Source organism: Pleurodeles waltl, chromosome 3_2 (genome assembly GCF_031143425.1).
Source record: "Pleurodeles waltl isolate 20211129_DDA chromosome 3_2, aPleWal1.hap1.20221129, whole genome shotgun sequence".
Lineage (NCBI taxonomy): Eukaryota > Metazoa > Chordata > Amphibia > Caudata > Salamandridae > Pleurodeles > Pleurodeles waltl.
In genome coordinates, this window is record NC_090441.1 from 93,677,307 (window position 1) to 93,701,918 (window position 24,612).

The window sequence follows — 24,612 nt, forward strand, 5'->3', positions numbered from 1 at the left end:
ATGCTCGTTATCAGGAGAGGAGTCCCAGAGAACTGGTCGTCGTCTTAGAAGGTGCCTGCTGGAGCAGGGAAGTGACTCTGTCACTCCACAGGAGATTTCTTTGGTCCTTCTGGTGCAGAGTGAAGACAGGGAGTTCCCAGAGTGTGCACACCTTGGAAACTGTTGCAGTTGCTGGCTGGAGCTGATGTTGCATGGTCACATTAGCCTTCCTGGATACTTTGTTGCAGTTACAGCGGTTCCTGGAACAGTCTGAGGTTGATCCGACGGTCAGAGGATGAAGCAGGAGTTGCAGAGGATTCCTGGTGGAAACTTGCAAGCTGAATCTGAAGAGGAACCCACAGGAGAGACCCTAAATAGCCCTGAGAGGGGGATTGGCTACCTAACCAGGTATGCACCTATTAGGAGGGGTCTCTGACGTCACCTGCTGGCACTGGCCACTCAGAGGTCTCCAGAGTGTGGACAACAAGATGGCTAATGCCAGGGACACACTGGAGAAGCTCTGGGCTCCACCCCTGGGGCGGTGATGGACAGGGGAGTGGTCACTCTCCTTTCCTTTGTCCAGTTTCACGCCCACCAGGGCGCCCACCCTGAAATGGTGTAGACTGGCTTATGCAAGGAGGGCACCATCTGTGCCCTTCAAAGCATTTCCAGAGGCTCTGGGAGGCCACCCCTCCCAACCCTGTAACACCTTTTTCCAAAGGGAGAGGGTGTAACACCCTCCTCCCAAAGGAAATGCTTTGTTCTGCCTTCCTGGGACTGAGCTGCTCAGACCCCAGGAGGGCAGACCCCTGTTTGTGAGGTGGCAGCAGCTGTAGCTGCAGTGCAAGCCTCAGAGAGCTGGTTTGGCAGTACTAGGGGTCCATGGTAGAGCCCCCAGGATGCATGGGATTGGCCCCCAAATACCAGATTTGGAATGGGGGGACAATTCCAGGATCTTAGACACCTTACATGGCCATATTCGGAGTTACCATTTTTAAGCTACTTATAGGTAATGACCTATATGTAGTGCACGCGTGTAATGGTAGCCCCACACTTACCAAGTCCGGGGAATTGGTCCTGGGCAGCGTGGGGCCACCTTTGCTAGAGCAAAGGTTCCCTCACACGTAATAACTTTGCACCTAGCCTTCAGTAAATGAAGGTTTGACATATAGGTGACTTATAAGTTACTTAAGTGCAGTGAAAATGGCTGTGAAATAGTGTGTGCACTTCAAAAGATTAAGAGAAGGACTGCCCTGCTGTAACTTTGGACTGCACCAAAGAGAGGACTGCACTCTGGAAGACTGCACCTGCTGCACTCACAAAGCTCCACACAGTGGTGCAATGAAACTTGAGGTGGCCCTCTTGCAAAGTACATGAAGCCCCCCCTTGGACTCAGTCGGGAGCTCTCAGGCCACGGTTCTATGCTGAGGGGGCCCACTGGATCCACGGGGGCTGTGGGCTGCAGTGTTACACTACTGCTCCACTCTGAAAGGACTTTCCTGACCAGCACAGGTACAAAGGAGCTGAAGAAGCAACCTGCAAAGCCAAAGAGAGGACACCCCAGTTGGCCACTTATAATTGGACTTATCCTGAACGATGCAAGTGCATTGTGGGATACTGGGTCCTAGAGTCCAAGTGGCAACCCAGACCCTCTGAGCCCTTGGCCATTGCTAGAGAACACTTATCTCCCCAAAGGAACCAAGAAACAGCTCACAGCTTTACCAGAACTGACACAGCATGACACAAGACCTAGCAGCTCCTTGGAATCAACGCAAGTTGACTTGAATTCTTGCAAAACCTTGGCGCCCAGCTTCATCGAAACTGACGTAGTGCGACACAACCTAATTCAGGACCCCAAGGAATCTCAGCACTCATATTCTTCGGGGCCAACGCTTAATGACCTGAAGCCTTGCAAAGCCAGCCCCCTCAGACCAGGCACCAAAGACATAAGGTACAATACTCAGTGGGGCTAATAAGGGGCCAGATGTACCAAAGAATTTTACCCATTCTGTGTCTATGGGAAAATGCTTTAGTACATATGGCCCTTGGTCCTGTGCCTGGCCTGCATTCCATCGCAATCGGCCTGAACTTGTGACTTTGTCCTGGTCCAGCATGAACAGATACCCTCAGTTGGACCTTTGTGCCTGTGTGAGCTATTTTTACCTTAATCTTTAGAAATTCATATCTCTAGTTCCCTACATTGGATTTTTGTCATTTTGGTGTCATTTTAAAGGTTTCCTATTTTTATAAATTGATTCTGGATTTGTATTGTGCTGTGTCTTTTACTTATTTACTGTTCTGATGGCATTAACTGCTTGACACATGGCAGTCTCCTACGTTAACCCTGACTGCTCATTTGTCAAGCTACCAAGGTTGAGCAAAGATTAATTTACTGGGACTTGACTAGACCTATTAGTGGCTGTGGCAATATTACTAGCCGAGGGTGAATACCCCCACCTACTAATATCCCACTTTCCTACAGTGATTGAAGCATTCATGCACATGTCTAGCATTGTCACTTCTGAGCAAAATCCTGAATAAGGTTAAAGATGGAAGGGCTTGCTATCTTAAATGTGAATTTGAGAGTTAAAGCACTTATTACAGCATGACATGTGAATGAGAGCATGACGTTATGTTTTCACTTTTGATGATTTTAAAATACTCTATTCATTGTACAAATAATGGGATAGCCATTAATACTGTGAAGACACAAGGTAACTCTCAGATATAAACAGTTGTTCTTGCATAAACTATAAAAATACGTACAATTTTTTGTGACATTGTGCACAAAACACAGCAAAGGTTGACTTCATATTTTTTACTAAGCTATAAGTCTAAACTATAGGTCTTTCTTCTGTGTATATCTTTACAGTCTTCGTCTGCTGCTTCTTGGTGGCCGCACCTCTCTTCGGTTACCTTGGAGACCGCTACAGTCGGAAAACGATCATGGCTGCTGGGATACTTCTGTGGTCTGGTGTGACGCTGGGAAGTTCGTTCATCACAGAGTCAGTATGTCATGTTCTGTCTAATACCTTTGCCAACTATTCTTATGCATGAGAGAAAATCAAATTTCCTTGAAAAGGCAGTGCCACTGAAAAGTTACTTTAGCTTTGGCTGAGTGAGTTAGATATCAGGCTTGCTTGTCAAGTGACGAAATTTACATTGCCTTTTAACCTTTTATGAGGCCATTTACAATCTAAAGATCTGATTTACTAAAAGAACAGTCTACCTATAGAAAAGCTTAGGCCACACCCATCCTCGTGCACTTTTATGCTGGTTTGTTGTCTTGCTGTCTTGGTGGTAGGCTGTGGAGGTGGGACTATTGTAAGAGAGGGGGTGCTATCCATTGATGGCAGGGCGCTCTAATAGGGATTTTGAGAACTACCTGTACCGCTGAAAGAATGAGTGTAGCAAATGAGCTAGTTGCTTCCCTTTCGGAGTGTGGGCTATCTCCCTGAGAAATGTCTGTAACATGTGTTTGAGTGGTACATTTAGGAGCATATATCTATTCCTATGTATGTGAGAAAAATATTGTAAAAATGTACGGGTGCTAATAAATCACCAGCGACAATCATGGGATGGTAGCCTAACAGTCTTACTGAGGAAATCGCAAGGTCTCAATTGCTTCTCTCAAAAAAAGATAACTTGTATTAAAGAGAGACCTGATAGGGGTGTTGCAAACTCATGTAATTGATCACAATGTTTAAGTGCCCAAATAGAGTAGTCGCCTGGAGCTTAAAATAACTTTAAATGCCCATCAGTTATGCGTTCTGCCCAATTGGGACCCTACATGCACTATAGAAAATGTTTATGGAGAAGTGAAGCTATGTCACATGAAGCCACAGATAAAGTTCTGCCCATCACAGATGTGATTTGAGGAAAAATTATGGGCTTAAAAAATGTTTTTAGTGGTAACAAACACTACAAGAATGATAGCACCTAAAAAAATACTGCCATTTAAAAAAAACTGTTTATACAGTACAAATATTGTTCTACGTAAGTACAGTGCTATGCAAGGATTGCCCTCAGAATAATGTGCAGTAGAAAAATGCTCCTCAAATTATTGAATCATTACCATGCTCATAGATTGCTGGGCATCAGAATTTGGCCTCAGAATATTGCATAGAAGACTAGGGGTCTTTGTTAGCATTTGGTGACCAGGTTACAGTATCTCAAACGTGGGGGATGTACTGCCCACCAATGTAGAAGGGCATTGTAGCCTGCGGTGGACACCATGTTTTGAAGGAGTATCCCATCAGCCAAGGTCTCGGGCCCTGATTCACAAAGGGTCTCCATACTCATGGTGGAGGCCTCGCAATCGTGAAGTTGGATTACAGCTAAGGCGCATTTTAAGTACAGCCAAGTATATTTTGAGATTTGGAAGAACTTGTCAGGTAGGTGAAAACTTCTGCCTGGCCAAGAGTCTTAACTTTCAACATTATAGTTGGTTTGGAAAGAAGATATTCCATATCCAATGCACGGGAGGCAATAAAGGAAGCTTCTCTCAAGGTGAATTTATTAGGAAATGGAACCTGTGTACCTATTGTATCAATAGTACTTTGCATCGTTTTAATCTCATTGACCCTTTCAATAGGACCTAAGGGCCATTTCATTTCACTTACGAGAATCTTCTGCCAGCATAATTTTGAAACTTATTATGCCTCTTCAAAAGAGGGCAAACTATTAAGGAAACTTTAGAGGCAGGGCCTGCCATACTATACCAAGAAGTGAGTTTACATTCTTGGAGTATACCTTGAACCATTGTACTATTAGCATACGTTTTTAGAACTATTGTGGGTGAGCTGCCTGGGGTCCCAGAAAGGAGTTTCTACTCTCCCGTTCCGGGTTCAACAACCACCAATGCGTGGGTGAGACACTATCACTTGTCTCACCTGTGGAGGTCTACTGAATCTTTGGACTTGGCAAAGAGTGTAGTAGGTAGAATCATTCAATCATAAATCAATGAAATTATTCCACTAACAATTCTAAACACCATAATCAATGTACACACTAAATCAAACTCCAAACCGAATAAAGTTTTAAAGCTTTAATACAATCCCAAAATCAATGTCACATATATGGTGTGCAAAACTAAGCTATAAACTTACATGAAAACCATAGGCTGACCGAAACATGTGAAAAGATTTAACCTACTAAACGTCAATATTGTTAGACACTCCAAAAGAATAATTTAGATCAACAACAATACAATATGCATTATTATTAGAATTCAAAGCAGATGATGAAATCAGTAAATCATCAAAATACAATTTAACACTCAAATTCAGATTTCAGGTTTCAGAGCTGGGCCATTCCTAACAGTAACACAAATTTGGGTTTACATGTGTGGGAAAGGCCATTCGTTATACTGATTCTACCAGATAACCGTGCCAAAGTGTCCAGTTCCACCTGTGGTCAGTTTGCCGTATGCAAGGACTGTATAAGAAATGGAAGATCCCCAGGGATATTCCAACGTCTTAGCTTCAGGAAATTTCTGTCTTTTATTTATCCCATGTTTTGTTAGACTCTCAATGGAACTACTCACTTCTTGAAAACGAACATTTGGCCATGAAGATGACTTGTGCAGAATAGAGACATCTTCAGAGGCGCATGAGAGATCCAGTTGAAATGCAATCTTATCATCCGAAATTTCAGTGTTTGCGCAACCTTCAGTGCGGGAATAGTTGTCAAGATATGTGGGCATTTTTCTTTAGACATTATGATTTCACTGCCACGTAAATTCCTGGTTCAAAAAGTTTTTTGACGCATGCTCTACTCCTTCATTATACTGAGTCCTACTTATGAGATCCTGTCAAAGAGTTAAGACTCTTTTTAATTTAGTGTTATGATTTTTTTGATGACTAACTGTTCATTCTGGTTTTCAAGAATATGTTTTGCCTGTCCTATTTGTGTCCAATATAAATCATTATATTCTATCCCTCTTGGATATTTACAGCCATTGTCAGTGGCACCTGAACCTCTGCATATGATTTCTACCATCTTGTACCTCCAGAAGGATATCACGCAATAACACTTTTTCCAAAGAAGGCTCAATTTTCTCCTTTGTCCAAAATACTAACAGTTGAAGGAATTGCCCAAAGTTTTTGACTGTTTTTTTCTTAATGGATTACCTCATACTATCATTTCTGATGCTGAGAAACCAAATCTTGCTCAATTTTGTACAACTCCTTATAAGGCATTGGGAGTAGAACAATCAGTCAAATGAGAAAACAAAACAATCACCTGTGGATCATTTGAATCAGTTACAGAGGCAATGGCACCTTGTTTCAGAACACTTGCATATTTCAAAGGTCAGGAGCAATGAATATGCTGATAGATGACAGGGACATTCTTCTTTTACATCTGTAGAGAAACAGTGGCCTTCTTGTTTTCTTCCTGTTCATACTCTGCCAGTTAATTTTCGAATACAAAGTTTAACCCATTTGATATAATTCATCAGATAAATTATTTGACCTCTTGGTTAAAGTTGCCTCGTACTCAGAAAATGCACTCTGTCTTTCTTTCATCCCAACTGAAACCATCGTCAGTACGTGCTTCAAGAAATGTGCAATTCTCAGATGTTTTGCGGTTGTCTTTAATTTACCATCCAGCGGAAAAAAATATCCTTCTGGTAAGCACTCTTCGAAAGATGCTTCTTCAATTCATGTCCCATTGTTATTCTGCTGTTCCGTTCAGTGGTCCCTGGATAAGCCTGATGCTTTATGCTGTAGCATATGTGACAAGAGCGTTCCAAACTTTGCAAGAGTTTAGAAGAGGTTGTGCTTTGTGGGAACTGGGAGGTGTCTCCCTTTCCTTTGGCAATCAAGGAGTAAACTCAACAAACCTTCTCGGTGTTCAGTTCTTGACCTACAGAAATAAAACCAACCATGTCCGCCAACCCAGCCTGGTATCTGGTGCAATAATAAATGTAAAAAAGACATCAGCAGACAAGAGTCCAGAGAGAAATATTTCCATAGCCTGGGACAGGAAGTACTCCATAGAAAGCAACTGGGAAACAGAAAACAGTAAGGGGCATATTTACAAGCCCCTAGTTCCGCCTTAGCGTCATTTTTTGATGCTACGGCGGCTGTAACCAGTCCCCCCCCGCGCCATATTTACAAAGTGGTGCAATGAAAGCATAGCACCACTTTGTGACCCCTTGTGCCTCATTATACCTGCGCTAGGTATAATGTATGCAAGGGGGGCGTTCCCCCGCAGCGGGGCCCAAAAAAATGGCGCATTGAAATTTACAAGATGTCACTGTGCCATTCTAGCGTCATTTTTTACCACCTGCTCAGGGCAGGCACTAAAGTGACGCTAATGCAATAGACTATGGGGCCTACCTGTGCTTTCCTGGACTAGTGCCAACATTTTGGGCGCCAGTCCAGCAAAGTGCCACAATAGCGTCAAAAGTTTTGGCGCTATTGTCATAACATGCGCCATGGTGTGCTCTATTGTAAATACAGAGCTACCTTGGTATCATTAGGGGGACGCAGGACGACGCAAGGAAACTGGCATATTGGAGCTGATGCGTCAGTTCCTTGTAAATATGCCCCTAAGTGTGCTGTTGCAATACCGCCTCCCGAACAAAAGTCTCCGGGTTACTGGGAAGCACTGTGTAGCAAAGTACATCTCTCTGTGTGATTCTCCCATTATATTTGACTGAATTGCTGGCATATTTGGAGGGCAATGGAGGCTGTTAAACACCACCAAATACATGTGCTTTACTCATTAACAAGACAATGAATTGGCAAACTCTAATTAGCATATTTGATGTTCAATTAAATCCACTGTAGAAATGTGCAAAACCTGTAAAAGTGTCATAAGGGGCAAATGTCCTTGTTGAGGTGCAGAGTGCCCTTGTGCTGTCCAGATGAGAGGCGTAAGAAACCAGGAAACATGCCTTATAGTTCTATAGCACCGCAGGCCAAGCTGCAGCAATTACATGTCAGAGTAGAACTCTTGGCATGTATGTGGCTGGTAAAGTGTCCCTCGAATTCCGCAAGGCAAGCTTACTTAATGGTCAAAGTGAAACATGCAAAGTAGGTTTCTGAAGAAATAAGAATCGAATATTGCTTACTGCACCGAAGTTAGCTTTGCCAGTGACAAAACCTGCTTTATGTTGAAAAGCACAGTCATATAACTTGGACTGGAAACAAATTAGAAAGCCTATTTTCTAAATAGTGAAAATCGAATTATTTGGATTTTACTACAGTTGTCACAGAGGTTATTTCCACAAAGGCTATTGACTGAAACAGTTCTACCAGGCACCAATCTCGGGCAGTGATTGTAATTACCCAGCCCAGAGCTCCACCCAGACTGATGTGAAATACAGCTGCTAAGTCTTTCCTGAAAAACGATAGCTCTTTTGGTGAAACACCCACCAAGAGCCCTACACGCAAGAGAAGTATAAGTACAAGATGGCACACTCCCAGGGAGGACCAATCTTGTTGTGGGAGTAATTGGAGAAGTTTAGCCAAGTGGCCCATGTAAAGGTAGGAAGAGTCTTTGGGGATGTTTCATCCCTATGTTAAAGACATGACATAATGTGCCTTTTCACATAAACCCCATTTAGAATCAGCATAGAATAGGGAAACGTATCTGCCTCGCCAAAGGTACTTGTTGAGAAATATGCCCAGCACAGAGGACTACTGACTAGAAACTGCAGCAACATCCATTTCAACACTAAGGGCCAGATGTATGAAAGGATTTTACCCATTCTGTGTCTATGGGAAAAAGCTTTAGTACATATCGCCCTAAATGTTTACTAACATTGTACTGAGTGAACTCAAAACCGGCCCACTTCCACTAACAAGTTTTTTTTTCCATCTATATTTTAGAAATATTCTGATGAATGAGTGTTTTGTTGCCACATTAATTTGTTTGCTACTGAGTGTTGCACATATTTCTATCTTGATCAATGACCATATTAGACAGATTAATAAAATAACATAAGTCATGTGCCATCGATAGAGTGCTGTAGCTGGCAAAGCAGCACATGGTCCAGTTACCAAAATGTCCTACTCTCACTTATAACTACTGTGTTAAACTGGAGAACAGAAGGGAAAGAGAGCAAAGATGAATTAATTTATCATAGACCCCAAAAAATCTACTACCCGTTCAGCGAAATATTTTTTTTTCATCTTATCAAAGAATCATTTTTACTTAAAGAGTTTGGTAAGATTTGTAAACACAAATCGACAATCCGAGAAGTGTTCTTTCCAGTGATTTCTTAGAAATCTGCAGAAAAAGTAATTTGATTTCTGGTGGAAATTCCAGTTTTAGAAATTGCTAATGGCTAATGGTTTATATTGGATCCAATGGATATTATTTGTGTTTTTAGTCCCATAATGAATTACTAGGAAGAGGATTCCAGTTGAATCTTGTAACTTGATCTGAATTTTTATCATTTGGTCAGTTTATTCTTCTTTGTATTTTTTCACCCAGAAGAACTTCCCTCGTTTTTCCTACTGGATGCATAAGGTTCAAATTTCGAACATGTATATGCTACAACTGTAACCATTTGTAATATGTCGACTGGAATTAACCGTAGATATTATTAATTTGTCTACTAAACTGTTTAGATAGCTTCACATTCCCTCCTTTTGTCTACTTCAAGGTGTTATGATACAATGGCATTATAAAGAAATATAATTAAAAACAAGCATTGGCAAAACCGAAAGGTTTTCCATTGACTACTTGCCCTCACGTTGTGAATGTTTATTTTGTTTTGTCATGGTTGGGGTAAATGTTTATTTTTTAAGAGCTACTGTGTGCTTGTCAATATATAAAATAAACATTGACTAAAAGCAAAAATTAATGTTTGGCTTCACCAAGTACACTTGGCCGTAGTAATTTAATCCCTGACACTGAAGGGAACTTTTTGTGTAACAGAACAGAATGCGTCCCTCACAGTGAAGTTAGCCAATGGCTGTTTTAGGCGGACCTGTGCTGTATGTTGTAGTGAGAAAAGAAAAATGTGAATGGAACAACGTCTGACCAATGGGTGAAGAAGGCTGCCTGAAGGTGGAAGGGAGAGAGGGAGAAACACCGAACAACAGGCCTAAAATGAATTAATTTGAGGTTTCAGAAGACAGCATCGTAGAGTGTGAGTAACCAAGGCCAGAACTCCATATTAGACTAGTAGCTCTTCAGCAGCAAAATGCTATTTTGCTTGGAGTGCGATGTGCCCCTGCACCACCCCTGGGCCTCCGGTCCTGGCTTGTGAAACTTCATCACAAAGAGAGGAATTGTAACCGAAGCAGTGACTGGGAGAAACAACCCACAATGAGGAACTCGTTTCTGTGCGGGGCGCAGACAGAAAGGAAGTGCGCTTCCTCTCCCAGAGGCCCCATTAACGGCATCCTCTGAGGTAAGAGGAGGCCCATCCGTTAATTTAGGCGCGTGCTCACAGCACGAGGGACATAATGCAACAATCCCAGGCAAACGCAAACCGCCAAGCAAAGACAGTTGTCTTTGTAGCAGGAAAGAAACCACAAGGCGCCTTCTCCAAAAACAATAGATTGGGGTGCAGTGGCTACCAGAGTAAGTGCAAACTCCTGCTCACTGGGGTTCGCGAAATCACGCTAAACAATTTCCTTGCTAGATCCGAAAATGAGGGTCCCCTGCTGTCGGCCTATGTTATTCGTCCATTCAACCTCCAGCATGGCTGTTGCTTCACGCAAGGTAACGGGAGAAAGTTAGTTGGTCCTCGGTCAAACTGAAAGCAGAAAAAAGACTGTCCAGAGAAAATAATTTAGGGACGGATATACAAAGATCTGGTCACAAGAATCAGTAAATTAACTGATAGCTTGGTTCGTAAAATACAAATTGGAGAGGATTGTAATCTGAACTACCTCGTGAACTTTCATGGGGTAGGGAATACTTTGAGACTCACTCACATCGATGGTGGCATACTCGAGTCAGCAGACCACCCTGTCTTTGATAGCTTTTAAGTAAAGTATAATTTCTTTTGTTGCTGCCTGCTTCCTTAATTGAAACAGGACTTCAATCAAGGAGTCGCTAACTTTTCAATATTTTCCTATTAGATTATAGTTGCAAATTATTGAGACTTTGCATGACGAATCCTTATTTGGAAGGGACACCTACAACGTGCCCCTTACACACAGATTTGGTAAGGGTGTCGGAATCCCATTTTAGGAGTTGGTAGATATAGCAGTTACAATAACAGTAATGTACATCATGGGTCACAGACTGGCAATGAATGGTAGATGGTTTTCTGAATATATGTTGTGAGACTGTCTGGACAGCATTCATGCCCTCAGGCCTGAATTAAGACATGGGGCACTGGAATTATGTGATTTACCGGCTATAGCATTTTCCGCATGATTATGGATTTGCTGCATTTGCTACATTGTCCATCATTTTCTGCATTATTTGCAGATGTCAGCAAAAAATGTGTCTAGCTCAAACAGATCAAAAGTTACTAAAAAGGCAGCAACACATGTTGACGCACATGTGGAAGGCCCTTCACAAAGGTTGACTGGTCACCATCTTGTTGCTTATTTCTGTAATTGGTTGTCATAGTGGTACTAATGAGGTGAAGTCATTGACCGGAAAGTGTTAGCATGTGTAAAAAAAAGCTAAAATAATGAGGCAATACTACCCCAAAATAGGCAGCATTACACCACATAATTTATCTTTTCATACCACATAATTTAGTCAGCCCTGCCTCATAATTTGGTCCTCCTCTTCAGCATAATCCCAGTGGCCGTGGTTATGATGCAAGGTTAAAGCATCCTATGGCTCATAAACATCTGCCCCATTCCCTTGTGGTTCACCCATTCCTAATGCCCATCAGATGCTGTGTGTTGTTCATACATGTCCACTTGTGTGAGGTGAGTTGAGGAACAGCTAAAACGCCAGCAGCACACTCAAGTCACCAAAATACCTTAATTTCTTTAAAAATCAAATGCTGGCTCCATATTGAAATTTGTCTCAGGGGCATCAATTTACATTTCCTGGCACACGAAAGCCATTTGGTATTTTGTGCCACAGAGCATCTAACCTTGTACCCAGAGCAGGAAAGTGGCAGGTGTGACTGATTTGTGAGTAACAGTGAATGGTGATTAGCGAATATTGCCAAAGACGTGTGTCAAATTCGTTAAGGTTTCAGTACGGATGTGAATAAATGTGTGTGTGTGAGTGCATGTGTTCGCATGGGCGAAAGTGTGTATGTACAGGCACCTGTGTGTACATGTGTGTTTGTATATGACGTTTTTTGTTCAGTTGTGCGTGCCTGCCCTAGTTATTTTGTAAATGCGCGTGTACATTTTCACGTATAGACGTGTGTAAGAGTATTGTGCAGGTTCATGTGTTTAGAGGTGTCTCCATGTAGCTATGTGTGAGTTTCATTGTGGAAGGTTCACAGTGGCTAAAGTTTAAGTTCTTATAGTTTTGTGTGCTGTATTACAACCATTTGAGTGTCCACATAATGCAGTTACAGAGCCTTATTGCCTCTGTGTCTGACAACTGTGTTGCTGTTACAGCGCTAATTCACGAGAAGAAAGCTTGGGCCAGATGTATGTAGATGCAATTTTGCATTTCCTAAATAGCGACTTCCTAACAATCGCTATTTAGGAAATGCAAAATGCTGTGTACCAAGATAGCGATTTCCTAATAGCGATTCATACAAAGTAGGAATCGCTATTAGGAAATCGCAGATAAGGAATCGCATTCCCTTTGTGACAATGGACCCATTTTGCATTTCCCAATTAGCGATTTCCTATTAGGAAATCGCTATTTGGGAAATGCAAAACCAAAGATGGCTATGGGCAAATGGCCCCACGAAATGCACCGCAAAATAGTAGTGCACATGTAGACCACACATGTGCCACATGTGTGTGCTCTATTGCACTTTAAAAAAAGCATTTTCTGGTGCTTTTTTAAAATTGCACATGGTTAACATCGACTTGAAGTCGATGGGAATTGCATTTCCTAAATGCTCATTTTGCATTTAGGAAATGCTTTGTACATGTGCCAAGAAATCGCAAATAGGAAATCCCTATTTGCGATTTCCTATTCAGGGAATCGCGAAAACGTGATTTCTACATGGTAGAAATCACATTTTGCGATTCCCAAGAGGCCTTTGTACATAGGAAAAGGCTGTTTTGCATTTCTTAACTGGCCGAAACTGCGATTCGGCCCCTTAAGAAATGCAAAAGACCTTTGTACATGTGGCCCAAAATGTGGCATCTGATTACTAGAAACGATGTGCATGTGTGCATATTCACGTGCTTCAGTGTGTGTACATGTATGTGCATCAGCACATGCAATCTATGTGCAAGTGATTGTTTAGTTGTGGGTGTCTCTACAAGTCATTTTGCATTTGTGTGTGCACTTGTGTTTTATGTCTTGTGCAAGCGTCTGTGCAACACTGTATTCATGTAGAACCATGTGCAAGTGTTTAGCAGATGTGTGTATTCAAATAGGTTTCCACGTGTGTATGTGTGTGCTTACATGCGTTTGTGCATTTATTGGTGGGGGGCTGGTGTCTAAAGGTTAAGTGCATATATTTAATACCTTTTACATTTTCAGTTATATTACAACCATTGGCAGAGTGTGCAATATACCCCTACAGAGCCTCTCTGTTTGAGAAGACAGAAAATGCTGCAAGTAATTCCTAGATACAGTTTAGAACTAGATGTACTCTGATGTGTGTAATAAGCAGCATAAATATCTTACAGGCTGTCAAACTGTAACAAAGGTGTCGAAGGAGTCATCGTAGCATACATATTGGATAAAATGACCCAATGTCAATGAGACATGCTCCCACACTGAACAGTGTTTTAGGTTTGTTCAACCTTCAAATGTGCAGGATGGACCTGTGCCTTGGAAAGGTAAGTGTGTATAGCCCCTTGACTGGGAATGTGTCAAACACATCTCGTATGTATGTTTATGGAATCGCCCTGAAGGAGGGTGAAGGATGAGATAGACCATACTGGGGAGGTCTCACATCTGCAAATGGAAATAATTGTAGCAGCCACAGAAATTTTAAGAGAGATGAAGAACATGCCTTTAACATGTGTAGATCAACATGTAGGGGAAAGTATTGAATATACTTACATCACAGATGAATTTGGTTCAAATGCTGTTGGAAAGTTGGTCGGTGAGATGCTAGCATGAGTTTAGTGGTTGCACCCTATGTCTGGCCTCTTCACATTAGCATTCAGTATTGTGTATATGGAGGACTGTTTTGCCACAGAAGTGGTCCTAAAGGTTGCAGCCTACGCTGACAGGGCTAACTTTGTGAAGTTGCAAGGTGTACTTGAGTGGTAGAAGCTGAGATGTGTGAACATCAGGGGATGGAGAGTCGTGTTGTGTATCGCTATGGGAACAGAGAAAAAATGATTTCTGTGGAAGCATCTCTCACAGGGCTGGGCGGTTATTCTGGTGGCCCAGGGAAGAAAGCACCATGTAACATTCATAGAGGGTTCAAAACTACCTGCTGGACATGGATAGCCTCTCCCCGTGAGGAGAGGTCCTACACTGCCCATGAAGAGTAGGGCAGCTACCTTCCTGAGAGTCCTATGCCTCTCTCACAAAGGGACTTCTGAGAGGGATCAGTCCTGTTGAGATTATGGGTGCCTGGGGGTCATTGCTTATGGACACTACTGAAGGACCACAGGCCCCCTTTCTATTTCAATTGTCACACAGAAGTGTTAGAAAAATGAATGGAGTTATACCTGGGCCCTTGAAGGTGCTTGAACCTTCAGGTTTGTTTTTTTATGCATTTGGCTCATGGTTTTAATAGCCATATATTTCCTAAGAGTAAATAAAGACCTAACATTTCTAAAAGCAAGAGCTGTGTGTCTGAATTCCAACCCTCCTACCACCTTCTTGACTGTCCACCTGGCTATTTTTGGAGGAAAAAAGTCTACAAAGGGTGTAAAGTGATTACATCCAGTTCAGTGACCCTGAAAAACATCTCTCCATTTTTACAGCACTATTGGCTCTTCTTTCTTACAAGAGGCTTGGTAGGTGTCGGTGCGGCCAGCTACTCCACTATAGCACCCACCATCATTGGAGACCTGTTTGTGAAAGACAAAAGGACCTGGATATTGGGAGTCTTCTATATTTTCATCCCAGCTGGAAGGTAATATACATGTTTTACTGTGTGTACTTGCTGTTCTATTTATGTATCTATTTAGTGAGATAGCACCCACAGAGATCAGAGTGCATAGAGGGTGACACAGGGAACAGTGAACCTGTCACACAACAAGCACTAAAGTGGATTATGGTAGTGATAGCTTGCCAGTGCAGTTCCTTCAAGGTAGAGAAGATGTTTCTTGATTAGTTATTACTCGAGTCACAGTTTGAAGAACAGCTTTGTTTGGTGATGTTGGGTGACTGGTGATTAGTAGATTGCCTCCATCAATGTGTGACAAGATGATATCTTGGATTGTCAACCAAAAGGCTTGCATACATGCAGTAATTTAATGTGAAAAATTGTGATTTAATTCAGAAGTGTTTCCAATGGTAAATCCTGTGTAGTGTTTATGTTTTAAATCTGAAGGGGGTACTTCCAAAATCACGTGAAGGACAAGACCTCACACTGAGTTGACTGCGTATCCGCAGTTTCAGGGAAATTTCAAATTATGTGTTTTCGGCTGTCTGAGATCCTATGAATCACAATAAAGTGATTTTCATCCTTTAAGGACAGAATAATTGTTTTATGTTAAACCTTTTGAACCTGTGTCTTCTCCAACAATCGCCTGATGTGTAATACAGATTATTTTGCAGGCAGGTGGGGAAGACTGGACGATTCCTTGAGGGACAGGGAGGGGGGTCAATGAGAAAACTCCAAGGATTTAGCGGAGGATGGAAAACAGAGAGAAGTCATTTGACATCAAATTGCAGGGCCACTCTTGAACGCTGAGTTCAATGGCTCCTCCGTTTATAAGGCCAAACTTAATTTTTGTTGGGTTGAGTTTTAGATATGCTGCATACAGACTGGTTTTAATGACACCCAGGCAGGATCTCAGTTTAAGGATTTCAAGGCGTGTTATATTTTAAGTGATAGATGAGTGTTGTCCGTGTATCTGTGAATAGCAGTGTATTATTGGTTGATTATACACCCAGTGGCTACATGTCCACGTTGATCATCACAGGCATGGGAATAGATTCCTGCGGACATCCAGAGAAGTCAAGAATTGGTGGAGATCTGGAGGACTCCATTAGTATAAATTGTTTTCTGCTAAAAGATTGAGAGTTGGAACAATTTAAAACAGTTGTACCTCCATCCTTTCTTACAGCGGACTGGGATACATTTTAGGATCCAGCGTGACACAAGCTACCGGAGACTGGCAGTGGGCACTCAGAGTAAGTACTATTTCTAAAATGTACTTTGTATGTTATGTAAAATGTTATTCCATTTTTAAAGCTCCTCCATGCCTGTCCACTTCTTCCTGTTCACATTCTAAGTAATTGAAACCATCAAACACTAGTGATCTCAATACTTTTTGATAGGGAAGCATCGTTATGTGTAGTTCCTGGTACTGGCCTTTCCATAGTTTGCAAAGTTTTAAGATTACACTTTGCCTGAACCTAGGTTTTCTCTTATGAGTGTAAGTTGATTCTGAAAATGAATGTCCCACTTTTACACAGATACTGTGAAACCATGTCACACCGGTAATATGCAAGTCTTTAGTAAGGAAGTGCAAACCCTGCTTACCTTTCTCTTGCTTATAACTGTTGTAAGACTCACGGAGAAACTATGGCCCATATTTATACTTTTTTAGCGCCTCATTTGCGTCATTTTTTGATGCTAAAGCGGCTCAAACTTACAAAATACAGTTGTATTTTGTAAGTTTGAGCCGCTTTTTCGTCAAAAAGCGGCGCAAATGCGGCGCTAAAAAAGTATAAATATGGGCCATTATGTCAAATTACACTAAAGTGCAAATTGGTTGTAAAAGTCCAGATTTTCACCCAAAAGCTGAATTTACATAGAACATCACGATCCTTGATAATTATTCATAGTTTTTTGTGCAAAGTATGCAAAGGTTGTGAGAAGAAAAAATGAGCATCTTGGAACAAATCTAAAAATAATCAGCTCTAACCAAGATGATTTTCTCTCAGGCTTGAATGAACACTTTGGGCCCTCCAGATTTTTTCACAACTCATTAATTTCTCTTAAAATGCCAAAAGATCCTTGTAGAAGCACTGCTATCTAAATCACCACAACCAGTACTACTCTAGATATTAGGTTCTTCAAGACCACCCAAAACATAGGCAACCACACAGATAATAAAATAGTTTATTGTATAGTTGCAAGCAGGGCCGGCTTTAGGGCGGTGCAAGTGGTGCGGCCGCAGCGGGTGCTGACCTCCGGGGGGCGCTGTGTTTAGCAAGTATTTACGAAACTTGCGATTTTAAAGCACCTGCTGAAAAGTTCATTGTGCGTCCAGCCTTCAGGTAACAATTAAAATGTCAAGATACCTCTTGCGATTAATGTTACTGCTAGGGAGAGAGAGAGATGGGAGTTTTGTCTAGCAGCAGCTTTGACTCGCCATTAAGTAGTGTAGAGGGTTAATATACCTGCTGCAAAGAACAGAACTATATTTTATGTGGATAGCTGAGTTGATTAGTAAAGCCAGCCTTTACACGTGCTTTAAAACAAATGAATGTATGTGAGAGGGGCTATGGAGAGATGAGGGGCACATTTGCTGGGTGGTAGTGAGTGAATCCAAAGAGGTGGTCATGGGGAGATTGGGGGGGTGCCAAAAAAAATGTTGCACAGGGTGCCACCAGCGCTAAAGCTGGCTCTAGTTGCAAGGCTGTAAAACTAAGGCCCATATTTATATTTTTTTAGCTCCGCATTTGCGTCTTTTTTTGACGCAAAAGCGGCTCAAACTTACAAAATACAATTATATTTGACAAATGACAGAAATGCGGAGCTAAAAAAGTATAAATATGGGCCTAAGTGTTATTGTCTGACAAGAACTGAGTGAACATTTTTGGCGGATGTCCACCAAACTTTAGAAGTTGCTTGGTTTTCAAAAACAAACTTCCAAATTATCTAAAAACACAAACTAATGGCATCCACTCCCTGTGACTTTTCTCCCAGGGTGTGGGGGTCATTATTTGTTTTTGTGATGCTCACCGTTTCTCCTGGAGGTGATGCACAGAAAACAAACCAATCAGATAGTCCTCTCTATATAACGTTTGCGTGAGGGAGCTTTCTGTCCATGAAGCCAACGGAGCCTCTGTCAACAGAAAGCTGATGGTCCACCCATCTGTAAAAGAGGCAGGAGAACCGAGGGTTTGATGGACAGGGTACACAGTGGTATTTCACCCCTTCAGTTCAAATACTGCTAATACAGTAAGCACATTTGTAATGAATACTTGCAGGAATGAAATGCGAATAAATACTCTTAAGTGCCCAATTATTTTGCCTTTCAGGGATGACCACTTCCTTGGTTGTCGTGGCAGGTGGAGTCATTGCTTAGGCGGCGAGTAGATGGCACCACTCACTAGCCCTTCCATTCTGTATCCATAGGTCACTCCTTGCATGGCAACGCTGGCCCTGGTTCTTCTTATTCTGGTTGTTCCTGATCCTGCGCGAGGCGCGGCAGAGCAGGGCGCGGGCCACAGTGCTGCCAGGACACCGTGGTGTGAAGACGTCAAAAGCCTCTGTAAGAAGTAGGTGGAGGCACAAATACAGTATTTTTAGAACAATTAAAGCATCTTGGTTAAGCATTACAGTCTTGCTCTGTTAATGTCAAGAAAGTTTCAATATCACCATTTTAAGAACCAGGCAGTCTTGTTAAGTGTGCTCTCACTATCATTGCCACAGTACTAACAACTGTGGGATATCTGTGTACTGCACAGAGGCAACCACTTGGTATTCTAAAATGAAAACAAACCTCTTCCATCTTTCCTTTTAAAGCCAAGGAGCCAAAGTGATTAGCAAAGAGCATCTCAGGAGGCATTGAAGGGCTTTTGGCAGTCAGGGGTCCAACTGAAAGCCATGACTTACTCGCACCATAACTCAATTGCTGTATTACCCAGTAAGGCCTAGGAAGGGTCTCACCTGTGGGAGAAGAGAGAGTTTACAGTAGACAATGGCTCTGTTTATGTGGGTATCATACATTATGTTCACATACCTACACAGATTAGCATGTTTAATAACATGTTAGAAGACGACTGATGTGTACAAAGGTTAGAATCTGACGTTTTACTGTGCAGTGAACAAACATCAAAATACACCATTATTGAACTTAAAAGTCTTATAAATACATTAAAGTACATTTTGCCTACTTAAGGTTGTAGATTGTTTTAAATTCAGTTGGCCAAAATTGAGCTCTTCGCCAGGGCTAAAGTGCTTCAAGCATGTTTGGAATAATTTGATGTTATTCTACATTGCCAATGTTTGTTAGTATGTCTCCAAATAATCAATATGTCACAGAATTAATCAAAGAGTAATTTACGATTTATTATTTGTACAGGACTTACAGGTCTTAAAGAGCCACTAGTGAAGAAAGATTTATAATTTGAAGTGACAGGGGATGGGGCAGGCAGAGCACACGTAGGTGGTACATGTGCAATTTATAATCTGAAAACATAAACGGGGTGGAGGGGACATTTTATTAAAAGCGCACTAATGGATTAGGTAATTTAATTTTCAAAAGTAATGGAGTTAACTCCATGTGGCATACCTTTGGATAGTGTCATGAAAACACCAAACTCTCTGTGCAGTTCCCTAGCTACTAGAGGTTGGCAAAAGGAACTATACTTTTGTGTGCTACAACGATATTAATCAATTCTGTAACAAAGAGAAACATATTGATCAAAGCACAATTAAACCCCCCGTCAAATCAATGCCATCCATGTTTGTCCATACAGAAACCATGGATCTTGATGACTTGCCCAGAAACATAGAACAAGTTATTCACATGAATAATTTTACTCGTCATCCTCAAATAGGTGACTGGGGCATTCTTCAGACTAATGGTAGTGGAATGAATCAATAATACCTTTCTTGGGTTAAACATGTCAGCATCTCCTTAACATCTTCTTTCAGGGAAATCTGCATGTACCCAGTGCTTAATTTGTAAATAAAAACGTGCCGGTGCTTAAAGCCCTCCTCTTAAACAGGCGGCTGCTGCAGTTAAATGTGCGAGCACTGAAAACTTAGGTAGAGTAATCCTGGAGCCATCTCTGGCCTCTTCAATCCATTTACAGCCACTCTCTGCCCCTTCAGTTCACTCCTGCAGCTTTCTGCTTTCTCCCATTGTGACGCTTTTTCGTTTTTCTCTTCCTCCGTCTTTCCCATATGTGTCTTTTGCTCGCAGCAAATGCTTAGGCACAAAGCTGTTGTATATGGTCGCGTTTGTGCATTTCCATCCTGCAGTTCTTTGCAGTCCTGTCCATAGTGCGAAAGGAAGGACTAAAATTTAGGTTCTAAAAGTTCTGCAGGGCTGTAGATACGACATACCTCAGTGTACAAACAGTATCTATTTACACAATACCTTAGCTCCAGACTGAGATGGGGGAACATTCAGAAAATTGTCATCTTATTGCATAACAAAGCTGGTGCATGGTAGACACGTGTATAGTGAAGAAGACAATATCCCACGAGGCCAAATCATCCTGAAGGTTTGACCATAAGAAGATTCATGAAAATAGTGACACTGAATATAAGGTTCTTAGATGTGTTATTTGGATTAGGGACCCTTTAATTGCTGTTCTAACTGCAATAGCTATTTCATCACTTAGGGGCCCACTGCAAGTAAGTCTGTTTGCATCTGAAAATTCCAGTTTTTGGCTGAAACAGGTTCACAAGTGCCCTGATATTTTGAGCATGTATCCACCTTCAAAAAGCAGATGGAAATATGCTCTATGAACGGATCGGATTTCAGGGAAGCATGAGTAAAACCGTACAGTGACAACGTTTTCCCCACGTTGTCCACTCGAATCACCCTGCAAAGGCACAGTGAGACCACCTGGTATCCATACTAAGGCGTGGACCTCCTGCCTTCACCGTGGCACTCACCATCTACTCACGCAGGCCCACTGTGAACACAGACCCTTATGTCCGCCTCTGTGTGACCCGCCTCTCTGCTCGTGCACGCTGCCCGCGTGTCCGGGCGACAAAGAAAGCAGGAGGTGGATGGGGCTGGCCAGACCTAACGAATTTAAGGAGGCTACACCACCAGGTGGGAGGGGAATGGAATACAAAAACCTATTCTGCGTTTGTGGATCCAAAACACTCACTCACCCTGTGTGCTCACTTGTTTCTATGTACAGAACAGCTGAAAACCAATAAACAAGCATTTGCAATGCAACGGGTCTTCTGTTTGCTCGAGTTAGAGCTATTCCCGTTTTAAACTCCTAACCGGACTTTTCTTGCCACATAAACTGAGAAGTAAAACTGTTTCACATAAGCAACCCACGGACCCCATGAAGCTTGACGGAGACACGCAAAAGGAAACAGAAGTTCGCTCACAGTGAAACGTATTGGCAAAAGTGCAATTATCCATGTAACCGACAAAAGTGCAATTAGCCATGTGTCCGGAAAAAGTGCATTTAGCCAGGCAACCAGCAAAAGTGCAATTAGCCATGTGTCCGGCAAAGGTGCAATTAGCCTTGTAACAAGGTCGAAGTCATGCAAAGTGCTCGCCTACTACTCAGCGAGATCACGCCGTGTAGTTATTAAAGAGAAAAAGTAGTCCAGAAACCATACGGAAAACATGGAGCCTTGTATGTTTTCAGTAGATGGCCAAGTGCGCTCGAGGAGGGCTAAACACCGGAAAAAGCATGACGTATGCATGCCTTTTCATTAATGAAATTCTGCAAATTGTAAAAGGCAAGTCCACAAACCAACTAAACTCATGAGTGTGGTTAAAAGCCCACAGAGAGATTACACCAGAGACAGAGTGCTTTGCGCTCGACCCTAAAAATGAAAGAGATAGGTTTCGGGTTACATGTTCCTGCTTTTACTTTCTAAGAGAAGTTTGTGGGCACTGACGTGAAGTTCCTTAATGCTTCACCTGCACATTAGCAAATATTTCCAGTATGGACACTATTGTGTACTGTATCTAACCCTGCCTTCCTGAAGAAGATATAACAAAATTCGTGAAGAATAAATTGTAGCTAAAAGGACAATTGTTAAGGCTCTTTATGAGGGAGGGTGTCAGCCATAGTTAAACTCTATTTATGCTGTTGTTGTTTGTGTCTTACTGAAGCAAGGAAAACATTTTTGTTTAACAAAATCCAAATTGCTTTGTCAAGGCCTGTTTTATGGGGCCCACGGCTCGATAAGTTAACGGGTCACAAATAGACAAATTTACATTCTAAATCCCAGGTGCACTAGCTTGAAGCAAAACAGTTGTTGCCTCCTTTGTCATTCCTAGGCCATAAAAGGCTGGTTTATGGGCCGGTAGTGTGTGGTGACCTCTCTGAAAGTGCATTGTTAGGTCCAGCACAGCATTGACATTTATTTATTTATGTTTAGCATGCATTTATGTAGCGCCAACTCGACACGAAGGGATTGAAGTGCTTTACACATGCACCACTTACATTACGTAGGGATCCAGCTCCACATTGCCTAGCCAGTCTAAAGCCTGCTCACAACCCGCTTCCAAATGTGCCCCTGTGGAGGTTGTTGTCAAGGAGTACGCTGTTCTGAAAATAACCTGATAGGACCATTAGCGACTCGCGGGGCACGGATGGTGTGGGACGGCGTGCACAGGGTGAGGGGGAAGTTAACATTAAAATATATTAAATTAAAAAAAAAAGTACCTTGCTCTTCACTGCGCCCGCACTGCTCCTCTCCTTTGTCCAGCTGCAGGCACAGGCTCCCAGCCTGCCCTGAGCCAATCCTGACACCGCTCAGAGCAGCATCAGGATTGGCTGGGAGCACCCAGCCTGGGCGCTCCCAAGCAGACTGGGAGTCTGTGCAGGCTCTCTCCAGAGATAAGTTTATTATCCTTTTCTTTTAATGGTTTTGCAGCTGCTGCTGCTGGCGGGGTGGGGGGGTGGGGCGGAGCAACGCTCCTCTGCCCAAATGAAGGAGGTGCCCCTGGATGGGACCACTCTGGTGGTGCCTGTTCACAATCTCAAAACTGACTGAACACAAAGTACAGAGCCTGTGTGACCAAGAACCTGACTTCTCTGGTTTAGCCATCACACCTCTGTTGGAGTGGCACTCCTTCTCTCCTAAAGGTGTTTTTTTTTTTTTTTCTCAAACTGATATGATTTTTTTGTGTCCAGTTTTTAAGAAAGGGCAGGCATGGGCTAACATAGGGAAACTGTCTTTAAACAAATTTGAGCCTTTCTTTGAAAATAATGAATGAACTTAAAATTCTGGTATATTGTTAACTGCTCCATTTTAGTGTGTTCACCAACGACACACAGATTAGGAAATAGAAACGAGCATTTGCAAACCAAATCTTACTTGTAACATAGCATCCAACATGCATCAATAAACCAGCAAAACATTAAAGGCAAAAACACATACAATTTACACCTACTATGCACCCATTCTACTGTAAACCAAAGGAGATAAAAAAATCTCCTGTTACTTGTTTCTCTTCCGTGCTTGCTCGTGTGCTTGTATTTTTTTAACAGTTTTGTTGCACCATTCATGACAAACATATTGTAATCTACTCGTATAGAGTCTCTGGTCAGCCTCTTTCACCAGGTGGCTTCTTTTGCTCAGGATCCGTCTGCTATTGACTTAAGACAGTCTTGATTACACAACACATACCATCACTGCTTGAAATGGAAAAATAGTAGTGCAGGTACTCTGTACCCAGTACCTGCTTATTTCTGAGAAGAGCTGGAACTCTCCAATTAAAAGTATTAAATTTTTCTTGTAAAGTGCAGGTACTCTCCCTCTCAAAATAAAAAGTGCTTGTACTCCGTACCGGACAGTACCGGCCCATTTAACCTCTTCGCTGCCAGGCCTTTCCTCCTTCAGGTGCCAGGCCTTTTTTTGGCTATTTGGGGCAGTTCGCGCTTAGGCTCTCATAAAATTTTGTCCACATAAGCTACCCATGACAAATTTGCATCCTTTTTTTCAACATCCTAGAGATTCTAGAGGTACCCAGAGCTTGTGGGTTCCCCTGAAGGAGACCAAGATTTTGGGCAAAATACAGCAACATTTTTGTTATTTTTAAAAAAACAAAGGGAAAAAGGGCTGCAGAAAAATGCTTGTGGTTTTTTACCTGAAAATGGCATCAACAAAGGGTGTGCGGTGCTAAAATCACCATCTTCCGAGCTTTCAGGAACAGGCAGACTTGCATCAGAAAACCCAATTTTTCAACACAATGTTGGCATTTTACTGGGACATACCCCATTTTTTCTATTTTTTGTGCTTTTACCATCCTTCCAGTTAGTGACAGAAATGGGTATGAAACCAATGCTGGATCCCAGAAAGCTAAACATTTCTGAAAAGTAGACCAAATTCTAAATTCAGCAAGGGGTAATTTGTGTAGATCCTATAAGGGTTTCCTACAGAAAATAACAGCTGAAATAAAAAAATATTGAAATTGAGGTGACAAAAACAGCAATTTTTCTCCATGTTTTACTCTGTAACTTTTTCCTGTGATGTCAGATTTTTTAAAGCAATATACTGTTACGTCCGCTGGACTCTTCTTGTTGCGGGGATAT

General features: G+C 42.1%; 1 protein-coding gene across 1 annotated transcript in view; it reads left to right on the plus strand.

The window, feature by feature from the left end:
• The window catches only part of LOC138286527 (protein spinster homolog 3-like), a 389,154-nt gene that overhangs the window by 33,970 nt on the left and 330,572 nt on the right, over positions 1–24,612 (plus strand). The window contains exons 3-6 of the mRNA XM_069226888.1: positions 2,852–2,988; positions 14,943–15,094; positions 16,254–16,320; positions 18,497–18,639. Coding sequence (XP_069082989.1) covers positions 2,852–2,988; positions 14,943–15,094; positions 16,254–16,320; positions 18,497–18,639 — 499 coding nt within the window. The remainder of the gene's footprint in view (positions 1–2,851; positions 2,989–14,942; positions 15,095–16,253; positions 16,321–18,496; positions 18,640–24,612) is intronic.